Source organism: Micromys minutus, assembly GCF_963924665.1.
Source record: "Micromys minutus genome assembly, chromosome: 10".
NCBI classification, from domain to species: Eukaryota; Metazoa; Chordata; class Mammalia; order Rodentia; family Muridae; genus Micromys; species Micromys minutus.
In genome coordinates, this window is record NC_137979.1 from 22,504,005 (window position 1) to 22,523,366 (window position 19,362).

Here is a 19,362-nt window from a genome sequence, read left to right on the forward strand (position 1 = left end):
AGCAATGATGCCTGTTCATAAATGAAGACTGGTGTTCAGTTGCTCATTTTATCCAAGTGAGACTCAACTTCAATTTTTTCTTACTCTTCCCCCTGAACCCCCTTTCTAGGTTTACTGAGACAGAGTTGGTTTGTGTAGCTGTTCTGGAACTCGTTCTGTAGATCAGGCTAGTCTTGAACTCAGAGATGTGCTCACCTCTGCCTCCTAAAAGTTGGGAGTGCACTACCATTACCTGGCCTTCTGTTTTCCTTTTAACAAGTTTTATTTATTTATTTATTTACTTACTTATTTATTTATTTATTTATATTTATTTTTTAAAATTTACTTATTCTTTTATGAGTACACTGTAGCTGTCTTTAGACACACCAGAAGAGGGCATCAGATCCCATTACATATGGTTGTGAGCCACCATGTTGTTGCTGGGAATTGAACTCAGGACCTTTGGAAGAGCAGTCAGTGCTCTTAACCACTGAGCCATCTCTCCAGCTCCTATTGTTTTATTTTTGTAGACAGGGTTTCATATTGCCCAGGCTGACTTTGAACTTGCTGTGTGTTCCATGCCTATTTTATATTGCTTTGGAGATTAGGGCTTTAGGCCAAGAACTCTGACAACTGGACTACATTCCTAGCCTTAGTTTTCTTACCAAGGAAAAGAAGCTGTTTATAGCAGACTATTTCCCCCTGTCCTAGTTCTAGAGATCTTTTAGAGAGGGTGCACCTCCTATTAGCCCTATACACAGCATGGCTGGGATATGACTCCTTGGTGCAGTGCCTCTTCTAGCATGATCAAAGCTAAGAGATTGATCCTTAGCACTGCATAAGCGGAGCATGGTGACTGATGTCTCGTAAGAGGGCCTGAAGTTCAAGGCCATCTTCAGCTCTATTGTGAGTTTACATCCATCCTGGATTACATGGGATGCTGCCTTTAAAAAGCCAAACCAAACAAAAAATAAAGTGGAAATATTAATGGGGTGTTAAATTTTTTATGTCTGTTTTTAGTGCTGGAGATTGGATCTAGGGCCTCACTGAAGTATGTTAGGCAAGTGCTGTACCTCTGAGGAAATTCTTTAGTAATCAAGGAAAATAAGAGGTTAGAGATGTGGTTAAGTGCTGACATTTGACTAGTGTGTACAAGGGTCTGGGTTTGTTCTCAGTACTAAAAGAAAATGGAGTCAGCAAGATGGCATGGCAGATAAAGTTGCTGGTCTTCATGCTTGATGACACGTGTTTGATCTCTGCTATCCACATGATGAAAAGGAGAAGTTGTCTTTTCATCTGCATGTATCCCAACTCTGCCCCCCCCCCACTTTAAATAGAAATGTTTGAAAATCTGAGAAGAAGAGGAATAAGAGAATTAGATAAATAATAAAAGGGGAACAGGTAGACTGCTGACTTAAAGTCATATCATGTCTATATAATTCTTAAAGCCATAGCAGGTATGTGTTCTGTGCAAGATTGGACTGCTAGCAAACCCTATTACAGAAGGAAAATGGTGCAATTGTGTTCACACACACACACACACACACACACACACACACACACACACACTGTAACTGTCTTCAGACACACCAGAAGAGGGCATCAGATCTCTTTATAGATAGTTGTGAGCTACCATGTGGTTGCTGGGAATTGAACTCAGGACCTCTGGAAGAGCAGTCAATGTTCCTAACCACTGAGCTATCTCTCCACTTTCCTGTAGTTTTATATGACATAAAACTAAACACAAGTAAGATTGATCATAAAGAAATAAACCAGGCCTGTTGGCTTACAGGAGTTTTCTGAGGTAGAAAAATTGCTGTGGGTTTGAAGTTAGCTTAGGCAACCGAATGAGATCTTATCTCAATAAATAGAAAATTAGAGAAGAAAGGGATACATAAAAAACACTGTAAATTTAACCAAATGAAAACTGATGTCAGTAAGTATAAGATAAAATAGGTTAAGATGGAAAAATAAGAGATAAGAGCTAGAGAGTTGAACCCAGGTTTGCTTCCCAGCACCTAATGGCTGCTCAAAACCATCTATAACTCTGCTTCTAGGGATCTGGTATCATCTTCTGGTCTCTGGGTACCAGCACACACATGGTATGCATGAATTTATGCAGGCACACACAGGGAAAAAATCAACAGAAAAGAGTAGAAATGAAGAGATAATAAGTATTCAGTAGTCCAAAACTCAGCATTTAGTTACCTGGATGACTTGGTTAGGTTTCTTATTTTTACCATCCTGTGGTTGTTTAGCTATAAAATTAGGATAATAAGGGAGACGAGGATCCAAAAATAAGAAAAAAACATGGACAATATGACTGTTTACACATATAAGAATACATATTCAAAGTAGAATATGCTTCATTCAGGTAATATATGGGGAAAAGTGCTAATATTTCCAGATACACTGTTTTATTTCAACATTATATTTATCTTTTCCTTCTGTATCTTTTAAAAATAAGGTCATAAGTATAAAATTGCAAAGAATTAATGTTATATGGGGGAAAATCACAAATTACTTAGGATGGTGTAAATTGTTGTTGTGAGCCAGTGAGTTTTATTAGGGTTAGGGGTCATTTAGTAGTTGTTACACCACTAAAGGTTTCTCCAGGAACCACTAACTGCATATAAACACTCAGGGAGGACAGGGACCCTTCATGACAGAATGGTGATAGGGTTAATCTTGTGCAGCTAGTCACAGCTGCTTCTTCACCAGCCATTTCTTGCCCTAAAGACATTTTTTACAACATCCCCCCACTTCCTTTGGCTCTTACATTCTTTCTATCCCTTCTTCTAATGAGGCCTTGGAAAGGAGATAAAGATGTACCATTTAGGAGTTTGCATTCAACGTTAACTTTGCCCAGTTGTGAGTCTACTTCCTGCCACAAAAAGAACCTAGAAGGAACATTATTCTAAGGGAGTAAACATAAATCTTTAGGAGACAATTTGACAGTTACATCATGTCTACTTAGCAAAAGAACATTAGTAGTTTTTCCATTATGGCCTGTGACCTCCACAGCCATGTGTACGTTTTGCTTGCTGGCTTTTTGTGTGGCACCTGGGGTCTACAACTGAGTGACAGTGACAGTTTTCTTCCAGCAGCCTACATAGCACCTTTTAGTATTTTGGAAGCTAGCCAACAGGAAGGAAGCTTCCCTCTTAGTCCCATCTTGATGTCTTTATGAATCTACCACCAAAGTAGGAGGTGTCTTGAGGTGGGATCTTGACACCTAGTTCTGATAGGCAGCACATCATTGGCACATCTGAAGAGAGAAACAGTAAAAAGTGAAAATAAATGAAAGGAAATACAGAACAGCAGAAATTAGTGAGATAGGAAAATAAGAAACTGGAGAATGGGGAAAATGAAAGAACCAAAGGGAGTCAATAATAAAGACAGATTTGTATAGAAAAAACCAGGAACGTGAAAAAAATCAGAAATGGGGCACAGCTCCTGATCTAAAAATAGTAGACACAAGTAAATTTTAAATTCTGCTGGTAAGTGCTAGTAATTCTAGCACTTGTGAAGCAGTAGTAGAAGGTCATACTGTCAAGATCAGCCTGAACTAGTAAGACAATTTTGTAAAACAAGGCTAAACAATTTATTATAAAAGGTTATACTGTTTTCCTCAAGTTAAAATAGTAGTTATTACAGAATCAGGAGCTAAAAATCTTTTCTGGTCTGTGGAATAAGCGTGCATGTTATGGGTTTGTCCCGTGTATGTGCACTTGGGAGGCCGGATGCCCTCAGAGATTCCAGTGACTGCTGTATTAACTGAATTATTTTCACCTGGTAGACGGCTCATAGAGGCAAACACCTTTTACCTGCTGAGCCATCTAGATGTCTTAACTTCTTTGATCAAAATGAGTTCATTTTATAAATGTAAAGCATTTGAAATTACCTACCCCCAAATCAAAGAAAAGTTGTAAGAGTATTATGCCATTTTTATCTTGCCTAAAAGGAGAGCAGAGGGATTGAGGAGATATAATTAGGGTTGGACTTCAATCCTTGGACACCATAAGGGGATAAAAAGAAACAGGGTGTGGTAGGTGTATTAGTAATCCTAGCACTAGGGAGAAGGAGATTGGCAGACACCTACACACTAGGTAAGTTCATGTCACTGACTGACCTTAAGATAGAGCCTCCAGGTTGCTGGTGCCTAAGGGATGACACCTGTAGTTGTCTGATTTACAAACATAGGTGTTGTGTGCACCTATGCATATATGTTACTCATACAGACGTGCTTGTGTGCATGCACACACACAAGCAAATCATAATTTTGTTGCTGAAAAGAACAAAGAAGCAGATGCATAAGTTGCTCTGTAAGTACAAATTAAAGTACCTTTTTGAATGCATGATATAAAATAATTACATGTAATTTTACCTATATATTCTAAAAAATTATGGCTAGCATCTTTCAGTTCTGTTATTTTCTAAATTTGTATTCTATTTTCAAGTTTAAAATACAGCATTGATTTTTTTTTAATACCTTTTTTTTTTGCCATTTCTACCAGGGTTGTAAAGTTAAGCTTTATACTTTTAGGTTAAGGAACTGAATCATTATCTGGAGGCTGAGAAGTCTTGCAGGACTGATCTGGAGATGTATGTAGCTGTTTTGAACACTCAGAAATCTGTTCTGCAGGAAGATGCTGAAAAATTGAGGAAAGAATTGCATGAAGGTAAATAAATATATGTCATGTATATTTTTACTTTATTTCAGCTATGTAAGTAAAATTCATACTGATTAATAACAGCATCAAATCCAAAACCACAGCATGCTAGTGATTCAATTTAAGTTTTATAGTCAGTTTGAAAACTTTTGTGAAGCTGCTAAAGGAATTTGGATTGTTAAGTAGTCCCTTCTACCACCACTCTGTTAGCAGTAACTTTACAAGGTCTGAGCTCTGGGCAAAATGTGATGATGCTTAAAGTGCCTTAGTCTTAATAGTATTCAGAGGGAAGTGGATTAGCAAAAGTGAGACTTGGGTAAGACCATCTCATGGAGTACAGCGATCTGAGGGATGGCATTGATTTCACCAAGGAAGACGCACAATGCAATGTACAAATGAACTCTGTATTTCCACAAACTTAAAAAAGATTAAGAAGCTACTGTGCTTGGGCCTCACACCTATAATCTTAACACTTGAGAAATTGGATTGGAGGAATTATTAGAGACCAGCTTCGGCTACAGAGTGTGACTCTGTCTCAAAAACAAACAGAAGCAAACAAACATGGACTGGACAGATGGGTCAGCAGTTAAGAGCACTACTGTTCTTACAGAGGATGTCTTGGAGAGGTTTGGTGGGCAACTCATAATTGCCTATAACTCCTGCTCCAGAGTTTCCCGTGTCCTCTGCAGATCTATGCATGCACCTGCACTTGTATGCATATAATCATACCCACTTAAAACTGCATAACTTTTGTCTCCTTTCCTTGTAAATGAGCCTTCTTGTAAGGCTTTTATTCACTTTCAAATTCTGAGGCTCTCCTGTTTCGGTAAATAAAACAAATGTGGTAACCTTTTATCCCTCGCTAGTGCCAGCACCATTCAGGCCTAATGGCATGGCCCCCAAGTACTCTCAGACCTAGGTGGACCGAGACCGCTCTCTCCCAGCTGTCTCCCTGCCAACTGGGAACTTAGGTCATATTCTCCACAGCCCGGTAAAATCATGACTCAATAATCAACAGTTTATCAGTCAGATTTATATGTTAAATTCTCAATCCACAGTACATCTTACAATCATTTGACAAAGATGTAAACCACCCACCTAGATAAAACAAATTGACCCATAAAAACCCTTAGAAATAATCATATCTATTGCCAATTAAGACCAGCTGGGTCTGGAACCTTTTTTTCTGTTCCTGCTCCATCTTGGTTCTCCCTCCTTCCTCCTTCTCTCCTACCTTACCAAAACTTTGTCCCCACCTCACTCTCTACCGTCTAATCTTGTATCGCCTTGGCCTCACCTCACTAGTGCTAGCCCTCACCTGCATATAGACACCAACCTACACTCTCTTTTTCTAAAGTAAGCAAACAAATAAGACTCCTCCAAAACAAACCAAAAGAAAAAAAAAAAAACTACAAAACGGAACAGTTGGGATACACAGTGATAACTGCTGCCTCCTCGACACATCACATAGTAAGAGATAAGTAGCTCATCTAGCAGTTGCAGTTCTGAGGCCCTAATGAGCATGAGTGAGTAAAGACTGACTGCTTGCACACCTCTGTACTCCAAGCACTAGGGCCTAGAGGCAGGAGTCAGAAGTTCAAGGTCATCTTGAGTTGCTGCTTATCAAGTTGGAATCCAGTGGGGGATAGAGACCCCACTCCCCCACAGAACACATCTGTAGAAACTACACCAAAATATAGGAGCAGTTGTAATTTCTGTTGGCAATGGTTGTGGGTATAGTTATGTTCCTGTGGTTTGTTGCCTACATTTTATAAAAATAGTACAAAGAAATAACAATTAAGCTAGTGAGTGGTGAAAATAAAGTTGTAATGTTTTAAAAAAAGAGAGGCAAACACTTGTGAGCTGAATCCTCAGCCGCCTCTTCTTATTTTCTTGTACAAGTAAATAGATCTATTTGAAATCATATTAGGAACATGTTTTAGTATATAGGATTTGGTCTATGGTAAAATCTTATAGTGAGTACTTCTATCAAATGCTATGGAAAATAGAGCTATGAACAATTTAGTATTGTATATGAACCAGCTTTTCACTCCAAATGGGAAAACTGAAATAATATATCCCTAAGGAATTACTACATAAAATATTGTGAAAATACCCTAATCTTTGAGTAGGGTTCTGACTTTAGGAAACAGTCTTAACATGTTCTGTTGGCCTCAGATACATATACTGTCAGTGGGGGTTCAAAGGAAAGAGAAGATTCAATTTGATTAAGATAAATTTAAATTTTGTGTCATAACCTTTCTAAAATAATCATTGAGATTATAAAACCTTCTTAATAAATATAAGAATGGTCTAAAAGGATCATTAAAATGAGGAAGTAAAAGCAGTGATTTTTGGCATTTGGGGTCTTAGTTTGGTGGTAGAGCACTTGCCTAGGAAGCACAATGCCCTGGATTTGGTTCTTAGCTCTGCAAAAGCAAGCAATGAATTGAGTGTATGAATTAAGTGGTTCAGCAGGTGTGACGGCACACACCAGAGAAGTTCCTAGGCTGCACAGTGAATGAGTCCTATCCCATGTCTCCACCCTGTGTGCAAGAGACAGTAAACAAAATGTGCTACTAGAGTAGTGGACCTGGGGCAGGCCACAGAGACTTTATTCTAATGAGGTCATGCTTTATCATACGGGTTGTGAATGAGCCTTTGAAGGCTTTTAAAACAGTATGTTTTTTTAGTATTAAGTTTGTGCATGGTATATCACATGTTGTGTCCCAAAAGAACATAGAGATAATTACAATAACAATAATAACAGCTTTGAGTCCTTTAGTGAAGCAACTCAACATTTAAAAAAAATTTATTCAGGTTTTCTAAAACTTAGGAAGCACAGACATTGTTCCTAAGGGCATAATTGGGTGACTTTGGTTTCAAGAAGTGGTGTGGGAATAGTTATAACCAGGAATAGATTGCTCATTGCTGTCAGTCATAAGGAAAACTCACAGAATAGATTGCTGGCCAGACCTGTAGTAGACCTATTCTAAAGAAATTGCCTACCATTAAAATGCAGTGTTTTTGATTGGGGGCGGGGGGAAATCTTAAACAGTTTGCCATCTCTTGGAGCAAGAACGACAACAACACAACCAGTTAAAACATACATGGCAGAAGGCCAATGACCAGTTTCTGGAATCTCAGCGTTTGCTGATGAGAGACATGCAGCGAATGGAGATTGTATTAACTTCAGAGCAGCTCCGACAAGTTGAAGAACTGAAGAAGAAAGATCAGGTGAATAGGTTCTTTTTTTTTTCATTTCATATATTTGTGTCTTGTGTGTTTTTTTGGAAGGGGTGTTTACTTTAGCGCACATTGAAGTGGGGACACAGATCTTTGGAGTTAACAGTTGGTTGTGAACTTCCTGATGTGGTCCTTGGAACCAGACTCAGGTCCTCTGCAAGAACAAGTGGCACTCTGAAGTGCTGAGCATTCATGACTCCAGCCCCAGACAGTTGTTTCTTAGGTGTCATGGTTAGTAATCATGCCCCTCTCTATATTGTAGTATGCGTGTTAGAGGTTAATGCAAGATGTTTTGTGACACTTTATTATCATTTATTTGTGATGTTGGTGATTAAACTGAGGGGTCTTGCTCATGTTAGGCAGATGCTACCCCACTGTGCAAAACCTCTCTTAGTGATTTTATTTTTAATGCCACTTTGAAAAACTATAGTAACTATCTAGATATGGTGGCACGTACTTGCAGTCCCAGTTCTTGGGGGTGCAGTTGGAGAGTGACAACTATGAGAACAGCAAAACTCTGCTCAAAAACCAAGCGAATCATTGGGAGGATTTTGTCAGCTTTATACATTATCTCATATGTGAGAAGAAACTGACTTAGAAAGAATCCTTGGATACTGAAGGATGCAGCTGCATGTATTTCTGAGAACATGTTCTCAGTAGTATGTAGTTCTCTTAGAATTTCTGAGTTTTCAGAGTAGGCCAAATTTGTGGTGACCCTGCTTTAAAAGTCTGATTAAAATTTGATAGGGTAGAGGCTGGGAGTAGTGGTCTACACCTGGAATCCCAGCACTTAGGCAGAGAAAGGAGAATCATGATTTCAAGGCCAGCCTATTTCAAGGCCAAGATGTTGTCACACAACCAACCCCACTGAATAATGAATAATGACACACTAATACTTTCTCATAGAAAAAGGTGCTTGTTTAAATACAGAGTGAGGTACTTAAGAGATGGCTCCTTGCTTAAGAGCACTTGTTGCTCTTGCAGAGGTTTTAGGTTCAATTCCTAGCACCCACGTGGTAGTTTACAACCATCCACTCTTGTTCCAGGGGATCAGATACCCTGTTCTGATGCCCTCTTCTGACCTATGAGAACACTAGCACTCATAATGGCACACATACATACATGTAGGCAAAACACACACACAAAAATGAATGTCTATAAACATTTTAAAAAATACAACTAAAATAATATCAGGTGTTCAAGCACACTGCTCTTTCCATTAACTTCAGTGTCTTCTAGATGAGCTCTGTGTAGTTTTTGACCATGTAGTTAGCATTGCCTTCCCATATAACTTGTACATGCTTTCACATAACCATTATCTTTGGTATGTTTATACCAGTTCTGTCTCACTCTTTTTTTTTTAAAGATTTATTTATTTATTGTATGCATATGAGTACATTGTAGCTGTCCTCAGACACACCAGAAGAGGGCATCAGATTCCATTACAGATGGTTGTGAGCCACCATGTGGTTGCTGGGAATTGAACTCAGGACCTCTGGAAGAACAGTCAGTGCTCTTAACCGCTGAGCCATCTCTCCAGCCCTGTCTTACTCTTGTTAACTGGTAACCATGATTGATTTTATCTTCTTTATAGTGGGCATCTAGAGCTACCTCCACTTTTCAGCCTTCTTCATCCCAGATAGTGCCACAACCACTATTCTCTGGCATAGTGTACATGTGACAGGTATTTCCCTAGACTATCTGTTAAAGGTGTTCTCTGCTTTTTTAGGTATTAAAGTATTTTAAAATGCTATATGTGACTTAGGTTAGATTTTGTTTCTTGGTTTTTATTTTAGTTTTTGTTTTTAAATTCATTCTTAAAGTGTAGATTTTTAATTTCATTAAAAGTCTTTTACTTTTAAGATGATTGTTGAAGCTCTTCATTAAAACTTACTCTGTTAGCTAGCATGGGGCTGAGGCTTCATAAAGCTTCATCTCAAGCATTTCTCAGCAAACAAAAACTTTGTGACGCAGGTGATACACAGCCATTCTTATTGTAGATTAGGAAGCAAACCAAGGAAGGTGATGGCAATGCCCACGCCTGAGCAGTTCAATCCAGAGGTTAATTACTCCTTTACCACCTTTTGTTCCTGGCCTTCACTTTTCATGTACCTGCCCACATGTCAGTCTGTCCAGCTCTTTGCTCTTCCACTACAAGTCTAGTCTTCTAGTCTTACAAATACTTCCTTTCTCCTCGGAGCCCTTAGTGACCTTCTCCCATTCAGTGAGTGGATTCATCTTACTGTCTTTTAAGATTCAGCTCTAGAAGTTGCATCCTTTGGGTTCTCTTCGCTGACTCTCTTAAATGAAATCAAAACCAGTTTGTATTTTTTTCCTCCTGCAGAATTCTATGTGTACTTTTCTTTGTAATTATGTTTGTTCCTCCTTACTAGACAGAAAAGGAATATTTATCTTTGTTGATTGGGTCATTATTTGGACTTTGAGCATCCTTTTGTGTTTTATAAAAGTTTCTCATATCCTATCTTTTCCCTCCCTTCTCTTCCCTCTTTCTTCTTTTTGTTCTATGGCATAGGGTCTCACTGTGTAGCACAAGCTGGCCTTGACTTTGTGCATCCTGACTCAGCCTTTGGGTCACTGGGATTACAGCTCCCATTGGTAGTACCAGAGTTTGTACATGTTTTCAGTGATATCAGAACAACTTTTTCTGCTTTCTGTGATAAGATTTATTCTATGTAGTTCCTGTTTTAGATTATCTGGAGCAGGGAGTTGCTTTTCTTTTGTTTGTCTAACTTTTAAACAATATGCTTTTTTAAATGTTACTTTTTTGCTTACTTTGTGCTTTTAGTAGTAAAATGTTTGTTAGGACCAGTGGCCCCTTCTACTGGTTACAGCAAAAAAATCTCATATGCAGTTTCTGGTTTTCATAGAGATCTCTGTTCTTGTTTTGAGTGGTGGAAGAACTAACTATATGATGCTTACATATAGATTACCTGGATAACTAAATGATGCTTTTTCTTCCTAACTTTTAGGAGGATGATGAACAACAAAGGATCAATAAGAGAAAAGATAACAAGAAAACAGATACTGAAGAAGAAGTAAAAGTACCAGTAGTGTGTGCTTTAACTCAAGAAGAATCTTCAGCCCCATTATCAAATGAAGAGGTGAAGTGAATCAGTGATTACAGTAATTCTGTGTGCTGGGTGGGATGGGCTGAGCTATGAGACTTTCTGGAGTCAAAGAATTAAAGTATCTCAAAAAACGTATACAAAAATTCCTAATTTTTAGTCTATTTCTACATCAGTCAGTTACCTTGTATGTTACTGAGAGCATTGATTGCTGTGATTAAACACCAAGACCAAAGTTCAGGTCACACTTCATTGTCGAAGGAAGTCAGAGCAGGAACTCATGTTGAGGCCATGGAGGAATGTGGCTCTGGCTGGCTCCTCATGGATTACTCTGCCTGCTTTCTTACACAACCAAGACTACCTGCCCAGAGTTGACATAGCTCACAGTGAATTGGACCCTTGTACATCAGTTAATTAAAAATGTCCCACAAGCTTGCCCACAGGCAAATGCGCAATTGGGAGCATATTTTTTGGATTGCAGGTTCCTTTTCCCAAATTACTGCAGCTTGTATTGACTTGATAAAATAACAGCAGGGCACTTGTTTGTGAGGAAAGTACAGCAGGGCACTTGTTTGTGAGGAAAGTATGTAGACGGAAATGAGAAAATGCTGTTTTCTGTTGTTGCAGTTGCTCTTACAGCATTTTAACTCCATCTGAAACATACTGAAGTTTCATTTCTTTACTGCTTATCTTCAAATGTCATACATCAGAGCAGGTTTTTAAATGTTCTATTCTTTGGTTGTGTTTTGAAGTGGAACTGGAGGATTATTGAAGGTTATTTTTTTCTTGTAAAACAACAGATTTAAGCACAAAGTTAATAGAAAGGGTCAGGAGAAAGGATAAGACACATTTAAATGTGGACTTTTCAAGAGTTGTCTGATGTGTGTGTGTATGCATGTATATATATATATGCATGCTATATGTATAATCTTTTATACACACATATGTACACACACGTATGTATGTATGTATACGTATTTAAATGTAGATTTTTTTTACCTGCATATATGTCTATATATCATGTGCATGCAGTGCTCACAGAAGCCAAAAGAGGGCATTAGATCCCCTGGAACTAGAATTACAGATGTTTGGGAGATCTCAGCAGGTGCTGGGAGTCAAACACACATGGAAGAGCAGTCGGTACTCTACTGGGGACCACATCTCTAGCCCCGGTGTCTATTTTTAATGTGAATTATTAATATTGCTAAATACTTGCTTTTTTTAGTGGTGGTAGTAGGGAATGACAGGATCTTGCTATGTAATTCAGGCTGACCTTGCTCTCAAGATTACCTCTTCCTCAGCTTCCTGAACATTTTGGTTGATTACAGAACATTGCCACTTATTCAATTCCAGTATTAGGGCGTAAGTTCTGAAGATAGAAGGTCAACTTTGGCAGATTGCATTGAAGAGGAAGAATGCAGATGCTGGGAAGGGGAAGAGCAGAGAGGTCCAAAAGTGCAAATATATAGGTGTCATGCCTGTGGTCTGTCACTTCCCACCTACTATATGGCAAGGGCCTCTGCACTGAGAGTCCTGTTTTAACTTTCCATACTCTGTTGCACCCTTAGCATTTCTGTCAAGCTCTCCTCTTTCTTAAGTAGGGTTGTGGGCAGACCACTCTTGTACACAAAGTACCTCTGACTACTATAACTGACACCACTGAGTAGAAATTTGTGTGGACTGTTAAAACCATTTGAAAGAAGAAATTTTTTCTTTCTAATTTTTTTTTAAATTGGGTGTATGGGCATACTTATATGTAGGTGTGAGAGTTTGTACATGTGTGTGCACTGTCAAGAAGAGGTCATCAGATCCTCTGGAGCTGGAGTTTTAAAAGTGGTTATAAGCTATCTGACATGGATTCTGGGAACCAAACACTCTGTAAGAGCAGCATGTGTTTTTAGCCACTGGGTCATTTTTTTTTTCAGTCCCAAGAAGGGCTTTTTAAACGAACAAACAAACAAGCAAGCAAGCATTTATTTTAGTATGGGGTGGGGGAAACTGAAGGCACCTCAGCATACATGTGGAGGTCAGCAGACTGTTTTTTTCCCCTCTCATCTTGTGGGACCTGGGATCAAACTTAGGTCTTTGGACTTGGTGGAAGTACCTTTACCCATTGACCTATTTCTCTGGGCCAAAGAGAATCTCCTAATAGCCATATTGGTCATTCTTTGTGCCAAGCTGTACCCCTCACTTGTTGGTTCCTTCATGTGGAATGCTTGCTGTCTTCTTTCTGGTGATTAACATTCTCCTGTTCATTCTTCACAACTCACTTCCTCTTTAGTAACTTTAATAACTTCTATACCTGGTGCCTTTGGAGTAAAGATTTAAGGATCCTCCTTCCCCAGTTGAGTGGCCCTTCTAGCTCTACCTCTTGTTTATAATTTCACTACAATTAGGCCCGGCCGCTTGTGATTCATACTTGTAAGTCCTGTTTGTGTCATCCCTGTTACTGATACTTTCATACTCATAAGGACCATAGCTACAGCTCCGCAGTCGGGTGCTCACATAGTATGTGTAAGGCCCTGTGTCTGATATCTACCCAGTGTTGGAAAGGGGGAGACTTCGATCATACATACCTTCCTAACTTTCACCTCCTTTCCCAGCTGGTGAACAAGTTACAGTTCAGTTGAACGTATTTGCATAACAGGTATTTTGTTTCTGACTAGTTTACAGATTTACTCTGAGCAATGTGCAGTAGTTTCAGGTGGCTTGTATTTTCATGTTTATTGATAGCTTGACGCTAAAATTTTTTTTATTTTTTATTTTTAAAAATTCTGGCAAACACTGAAAAGTATGATGCCATTGTTCTTATACATTTTTGTTGTTTGTTCTGGAGCACACACCAAAGGCTGCTTGGCTGATTTTGCTCTGCATTTTAATACTTTAAATCCCAGGAGAGTGTCTGTATCTTTGTGTTCAGCCTGTTATTACATGGCATTTGCATCATGCAATAATTTACTCAGTAACTAGGAAAGGAGAATGTATGATTTATAAATAAGTATTTTTCTTATTTTTGTTTGCTTTAATAGCTTTCCTACCATCCATATTGTTTCCCAGCCTCTAAAATATATTTTAGACTTTCTGCTGGGTAATGTACTAGGTAGTAAAGTGCTTTGCGCATGCACGAGGTTCTAGGTCCAGTTGTGTGTGTGTGTGTGTGTGTGTGTGTGTGTGTGTGTGTGTGTGTGTGTGTATGTATGTGTCTACCTTCAGACTTGATAGTTTGCATTTTCAGTGTTGAATATAATTGTTTTATGTTAAGATTCATGATAATTTAATTTGGCTGGTAAATGAAAATCAATAGAATAGAGACTTAGATTTATTGCTAAGGTCATTTATTTTTACACAATCTATGTCATCTTTCTTTTTGTACTTAGAATAAGCCTTTTCACTATGAAAGGAATAGGAAAATATGGAGTATTTGTGAAGTGCAGGAAAGGTTTTACAAATAAAGATAATTGTTCTGACCACCCAGAAACAACTGTCTCCAGTGTTTTGTCATGTGTCAGTCTCCTATTTCTGTATTTTTTCCCAGGATAACATAATGTGTTCCCACTTATTTTGCTTGTTTGTTTTGCTTTATTTTGTTTGAGACAGACTTTTATGTAGCCCAGGCTGGCCTTGAGCTTCTCAGCCTTTTGCCTCTTTTCCATATGCCGGGATTACAGGTATATATCATCATGCCTGACTGGCACTTTGCAAGCATACTATATATTGTTACTGCATGTTTATGAGCGTTCCTACGTGCTTAAATCCACTTTAAGGTTTTGTCACCCTTAAACTTACTTTAAAACCCATTTAACAGAATTTTAACATAAATGTACCATCATCTCTTCGGCCATTTCCCTACTATTTTGTAACCAGGTTTTATGAGTTGGCTGACAGCATAAGGAGGTCAATGTCTTAGGAAGTTTGCTATTACGTTTTTCTGTCTTTTTCTCTCTCAAGCCCGGTATGTGTTGAACAAGTGTTTCACTGCTATGCATCGTCATCACATGCTTTTCCTAGAAATGAGAGCCATGACATGTTGTGCAGGCACAGAGGGGAACTCAGGACTGGCTAGTTTGAATAATCTGGCAGCCTTTGGTTCATAGGAATTGCTTTAATTGCTTGGGATCTGCCTATTCCTGGGTGATTTGGAGCAGGAGAAGTAATGACTTGGTGAAAACTGGATAAAGGAGGTGGTTGGGGTCATAGGTCTGAGTCTGTCCAGTTTATATGTGATGAATGTCCCCAAGCAGGCAGTAGTTAGTGCTGGGGTACTTGGTCTATACCTAGCCAGTAAGGACTCCAAGATGCCAAAACACAATGTACTATAGAATAAACATGATTAACATACCACGTATCAAATTGGTTATTTTTTTTGCTGATATAAATGTTTTCATTAAATAACAGCTTAATGTTATATATATAATTTTCCTTGTACAAAAAATTCACTGATGTGTTTTATTGTTCAAATTATTAGGAAAAGAACAGCTGAATTTAAAGGCATCAATTAACATTTTTAAGATAAGATATTTTAGAACTAGAAAGACCACAAAATAGTCTTTTAAAAAATATTTATTATTTTTCTGTGTCATGGCATGTCTGTGGAGCTAAGAGGCAACTTGTGAAAATGGGCTCTCTTTTTCTACCATGTAGTTTCAGGTAAAGTACAGATCATCGGATTTGGTAGTAGGTGCCTTTAAAAGCTGAGCCATTTACAGCCCAGGAACAACTTTCACTTCCTTACACTGTGTATTTCTCATGCTGTTGCTAAGGTGGTGAACTAGTCTTCCTCCCCTCCCTTCCTTCAGATTTATTCATTTCATGTATATGAGTACACCTGTCTTCAGACACACCAGAAGAGGGCATCAGATCCCATTACAGATGGTTGTGAGCCACTGTGTGGTTACTGGGATTTGAACTCAGGACCCCTGGAAGAGCAATCAGTGCTCTTAACCACTGAGCCATCTCTCCAGCCCAAACTAATACTTCTTTAAGTGGCCATTACAGTTGTTCTCTCTTCTCTGATGTCACTACAACGTGTGTGGTCATAGTAGGTTTTTTAAAAATTAAATTTATTGTATTATATTATTTTGTGTATTTTTTCCCCCTGCAAACATGTCTGTACACCATGTTTATGCAGTATTGGATTCCTTTGGGACTGGAGTTCAAATATGTTTGTGAGTCAACATGTGGGGGCTGGGAACCAAACCTGGGTCATCTGGAAGAGCGGTCTGTGCTTTAACCACTGAGACATCTCTCCAGCCCTGATTGTTAGGGTTTTAAAGTTTATTTTCATTTTGAAAGTTTACAGAATGAGTTTTTAGTTTACTTTTGCTATTACTTGGGACAATTGCCATTAATAGCTTAGTTAAATTAGTTTTATTTTCCCGGAAATTTGAATTGCAAATGAATAAAAATATTTGAAAGAAAAGAAATAGATAAATTAACATTAAAATAATTAACTTTTTATTTTATCAAATAACAGTTTTAAAATACTTAAAAATAAAAAGAAAAAACAATAATATCAACTGGTGTATTCTCCATTTTTTTTTTCTAGTTGGTCCATAAAATGATATTTAAAATAAAAATAGTTCCAATATGGTGGCACAATACCTTTAATATCAGTACTTGGAAGGCAGGGATAGGCAGATCTTGGTGAGTCAAAGCTACATGATGGGACCCTGTCAGGGCTAAAGAGAAGGCTCAGCAGTTGAGAGCACTGGGTCCTTTTCTAGAGGACCCCAGGTTCAAGTCCTAGCACCTACGTGGCCACTCACAACTGTCTGCATGAAACTTCAGAGGAAACCCTCATACATACATGCAGGTAAAACACCAGTGCACATAAAATTTAAGTAAATAATTTTAATAGTCTTAAAAAGGACTGATTTATTTTATGTGTGTGCCTAATGTGTGCACATGCAGTACACATGTGCAGGTGCCTGCAAAAAAGAGGGCATTGGATCACCTGGAACTAGAGCTACAAGTGGTTTTGAGCCACCACATAGGTGATGGGAGCCAAACCTGGGTCCTGTGTAAGACTAGTCAGTCTTCTTAACCACTGGCCCACCTCTCCAGCCCACGAATAGTAATGTAAATAAGATTTAAAAAAAAAAAAAACTTGTTACCTTTTTTAAAAACTTCATTTTGACATTTAGAGTGTGTATTTGTGCCTGCGTGCGTGTGTGCGTGTGTGTGTTCGAGTGTGTGTGTGAATGCATCTGGAAATTAGAGGACAATTTTCTGAGTTGGTTCTGTCCTTCCATTTTGTGGGTCCTGGGGATTGAACTCAGGTTATCTGATTGTAACAAGCCCCTTTACCTGCATAAGTATGATCTTCCTTGATTTTTTTTTTTGTCCCCCTGAGACAAGTTATCTTTGTGAGCCTTGGCTGGCCTGGAACTCATTCTATAGACTAGCCTAGGTTAGCCTTGAACTCAGTGATCCTCTTGACTCTGCCTCTAGAGTGTTGGAATTAAAGGTGTGTGTGCCAGCACCGCCTGGCCTCTCATTGTTACCCCTCACTGTGGAGTTGCACTGTACAGTAGCAGCACTCTGCTTTTACCTTTTGTACATTTTTAATAGTTAATAAGTAAATGCATAAAATATGCATATGCAGCATAGAATGAGTGATTTCAAGTGTGCAACTTCTAGGCAGTTAATATGTTCAATGCTATGCAGTTACTACCTCTGTCTTCTAGTTTGAAAACATTTCTATCACCCCTTCTCCCAAAGGAGAGATTCTATATCTCTTCCCCGGCCTCTTGCAATCAGTCTGCTATGTCTCTGTGTTCTGGACATTTCCGGTAGATGGAGTCAGGCGATTTTCACTATATTTTTGGCTTCTCGTTGCTCTGCATGCAATCTTATGTCTTGGTTGGAACTTGGCTTCACATTATGATTTTCTGCTTTCCTTTCTGTCCTGTCAATGCCTTCCTTTGTTCTTCTGTCAAACAGTGGTATTTCTTACTCACATTGCCCTTGACCACTGTCTGTTACTTTCATTGTAGGATTTGCCATCATACCTTTAGCCCTGGCTATTCTGTAACCCAGTATGTAGAGCAGGCTGGCTTGGAACTCAGATCTGTGTACTGATCCCTCCTAAGTGCTAGAATTAAAGTTGCATTTAGTTATCTCTTTGTACAATGGTTATTTCCAGTTGTCTGTCCAAAGACTTCTCTGTCCATCTGTCTGGTGAATGTCTGTACTTGGGTCTTCAACAGGCACTTCACATTTAACATACCCAGTTCTGAGTTACATGGGATGTTTGCCAACTCATTTCTCCACCAGATGTTTCTCCTTGAAGTCCCAGAGCATGAGTTCATCTCTGTCTTGTATGGTTCTGTATAATATTGTAAGAGCCTGTTTACTTGCTTAAACTCTCAAGAAACTGAATACATCTTAAAATTAAAAGTTGTATGTTCACATGTCTAACCTGTGCCTGAGTAGTATCCAACATACGGAAAAGATTGACTTGATAAATGGTTAAGTGGTTATATGAAAGCAGAAAATTGATTATGTTTAAGGTGTGGATATATATATGTATTTTGTGTGTGTGTGTGTGTGTGTGTGTGTGTGTGTGTGTGTATAAGTGTGTATAAACATGGTGGTTATTCTCTTTGGACAATCAGAGAATTATCTAACTTGAAAATAATGTGCTTTCACATTTTAGGAGCATTTAGACAGCACCCATGGATCAGTCCATTCCTTAGATGCAGACTTGTTGTTACCATCTGGAGATTCATTCAGTAAATCGGACAGTGACGTGTTTAAAGATGGACTCCGGAGAGCTCAGTCTACAGACAGCTTGGGAACCTCAAGCTCATTGCAATCCAAAGCTTTAGGCTATAACTACAAAGCAAAATCTGCTGGAAATTTGGATGAGTCGGATTTTGGACCACTGGTTGGAGCAGATTCTGTGTCTGAGAACTTTGATACTGTGTCCCTTGGGTCACTGCAGATGCCAAGTGGATTTATGTTAACCAAAGATCAAGAAAGAGCAATTAAGGCAATGACACCTGAGCAGGAGGAGACAGCGTCCCTCCTCTCAAGTGTCACCCAGGGTATGGAGAGTGCATATGTATCTCCCAGTGGTTACCGCTTAGTGAGTGAGACGGAATGGAATCTCCTGCAGAAGGAGGTGAGATATTCTGATCTTGTTTCCTTTGTTCTCTTTTTGTTTTTCGACAAAGTTTTATGTAGCCCAAGCTTGCTACCAACTTATACAGTGAAGATGATGTTGAAACTCAGAGGATGTCTCTTCATCCTCCTGCCTGCACCTTTCCAGCTCTGTGATTATAGGTGTGCACCACCGCAGCTTGCTCTCTTCTCTCTCTAGAGGAATTAGATAACTGATATTCATTGTTGATTCAGGAGATAGTTCCTGGAGTCAG

The 19,362-nt window shown here is 38.8% G+C and overlaps 1 protein-coding gene across 3 annotated transcripts in view; it reads left to right on the forward strand.

Annotated features, from left to right (window-relative positions):
* RABEP1 (rabaptin, RAB GTPase binding effector protein 1) overlaps window positions 1–19,362 on the forward strand; it is a 91,699-nt gene that overhangs the window by 45,935 nt on the left and 26,402 nt on the right. For all 3 annotated transcript variants that reach the window (XM_080923064.1, XM_080923066.1, XM_080923065.1), the window contains exons 6-9: window positions 4,526–4,661; window positions 7,711–7,889; window positions 10,889–11,020; window positions 18,642–19,109. In XM_080923064.1, coding sequence (XP_080779190.1) covers window positions 4,526–4,661; window positions 7,711–7,889; window positions 10,889–11,020; window positions 18,642–19,109 — 915 coding nt within the window. The remainder of the gene's footprint in view (window positions 1–4,525; window positions 4,662–7,710; window positions 7,890–10,888; window positions 11,021–18,641; window positions 19,110–19,362) is intronic.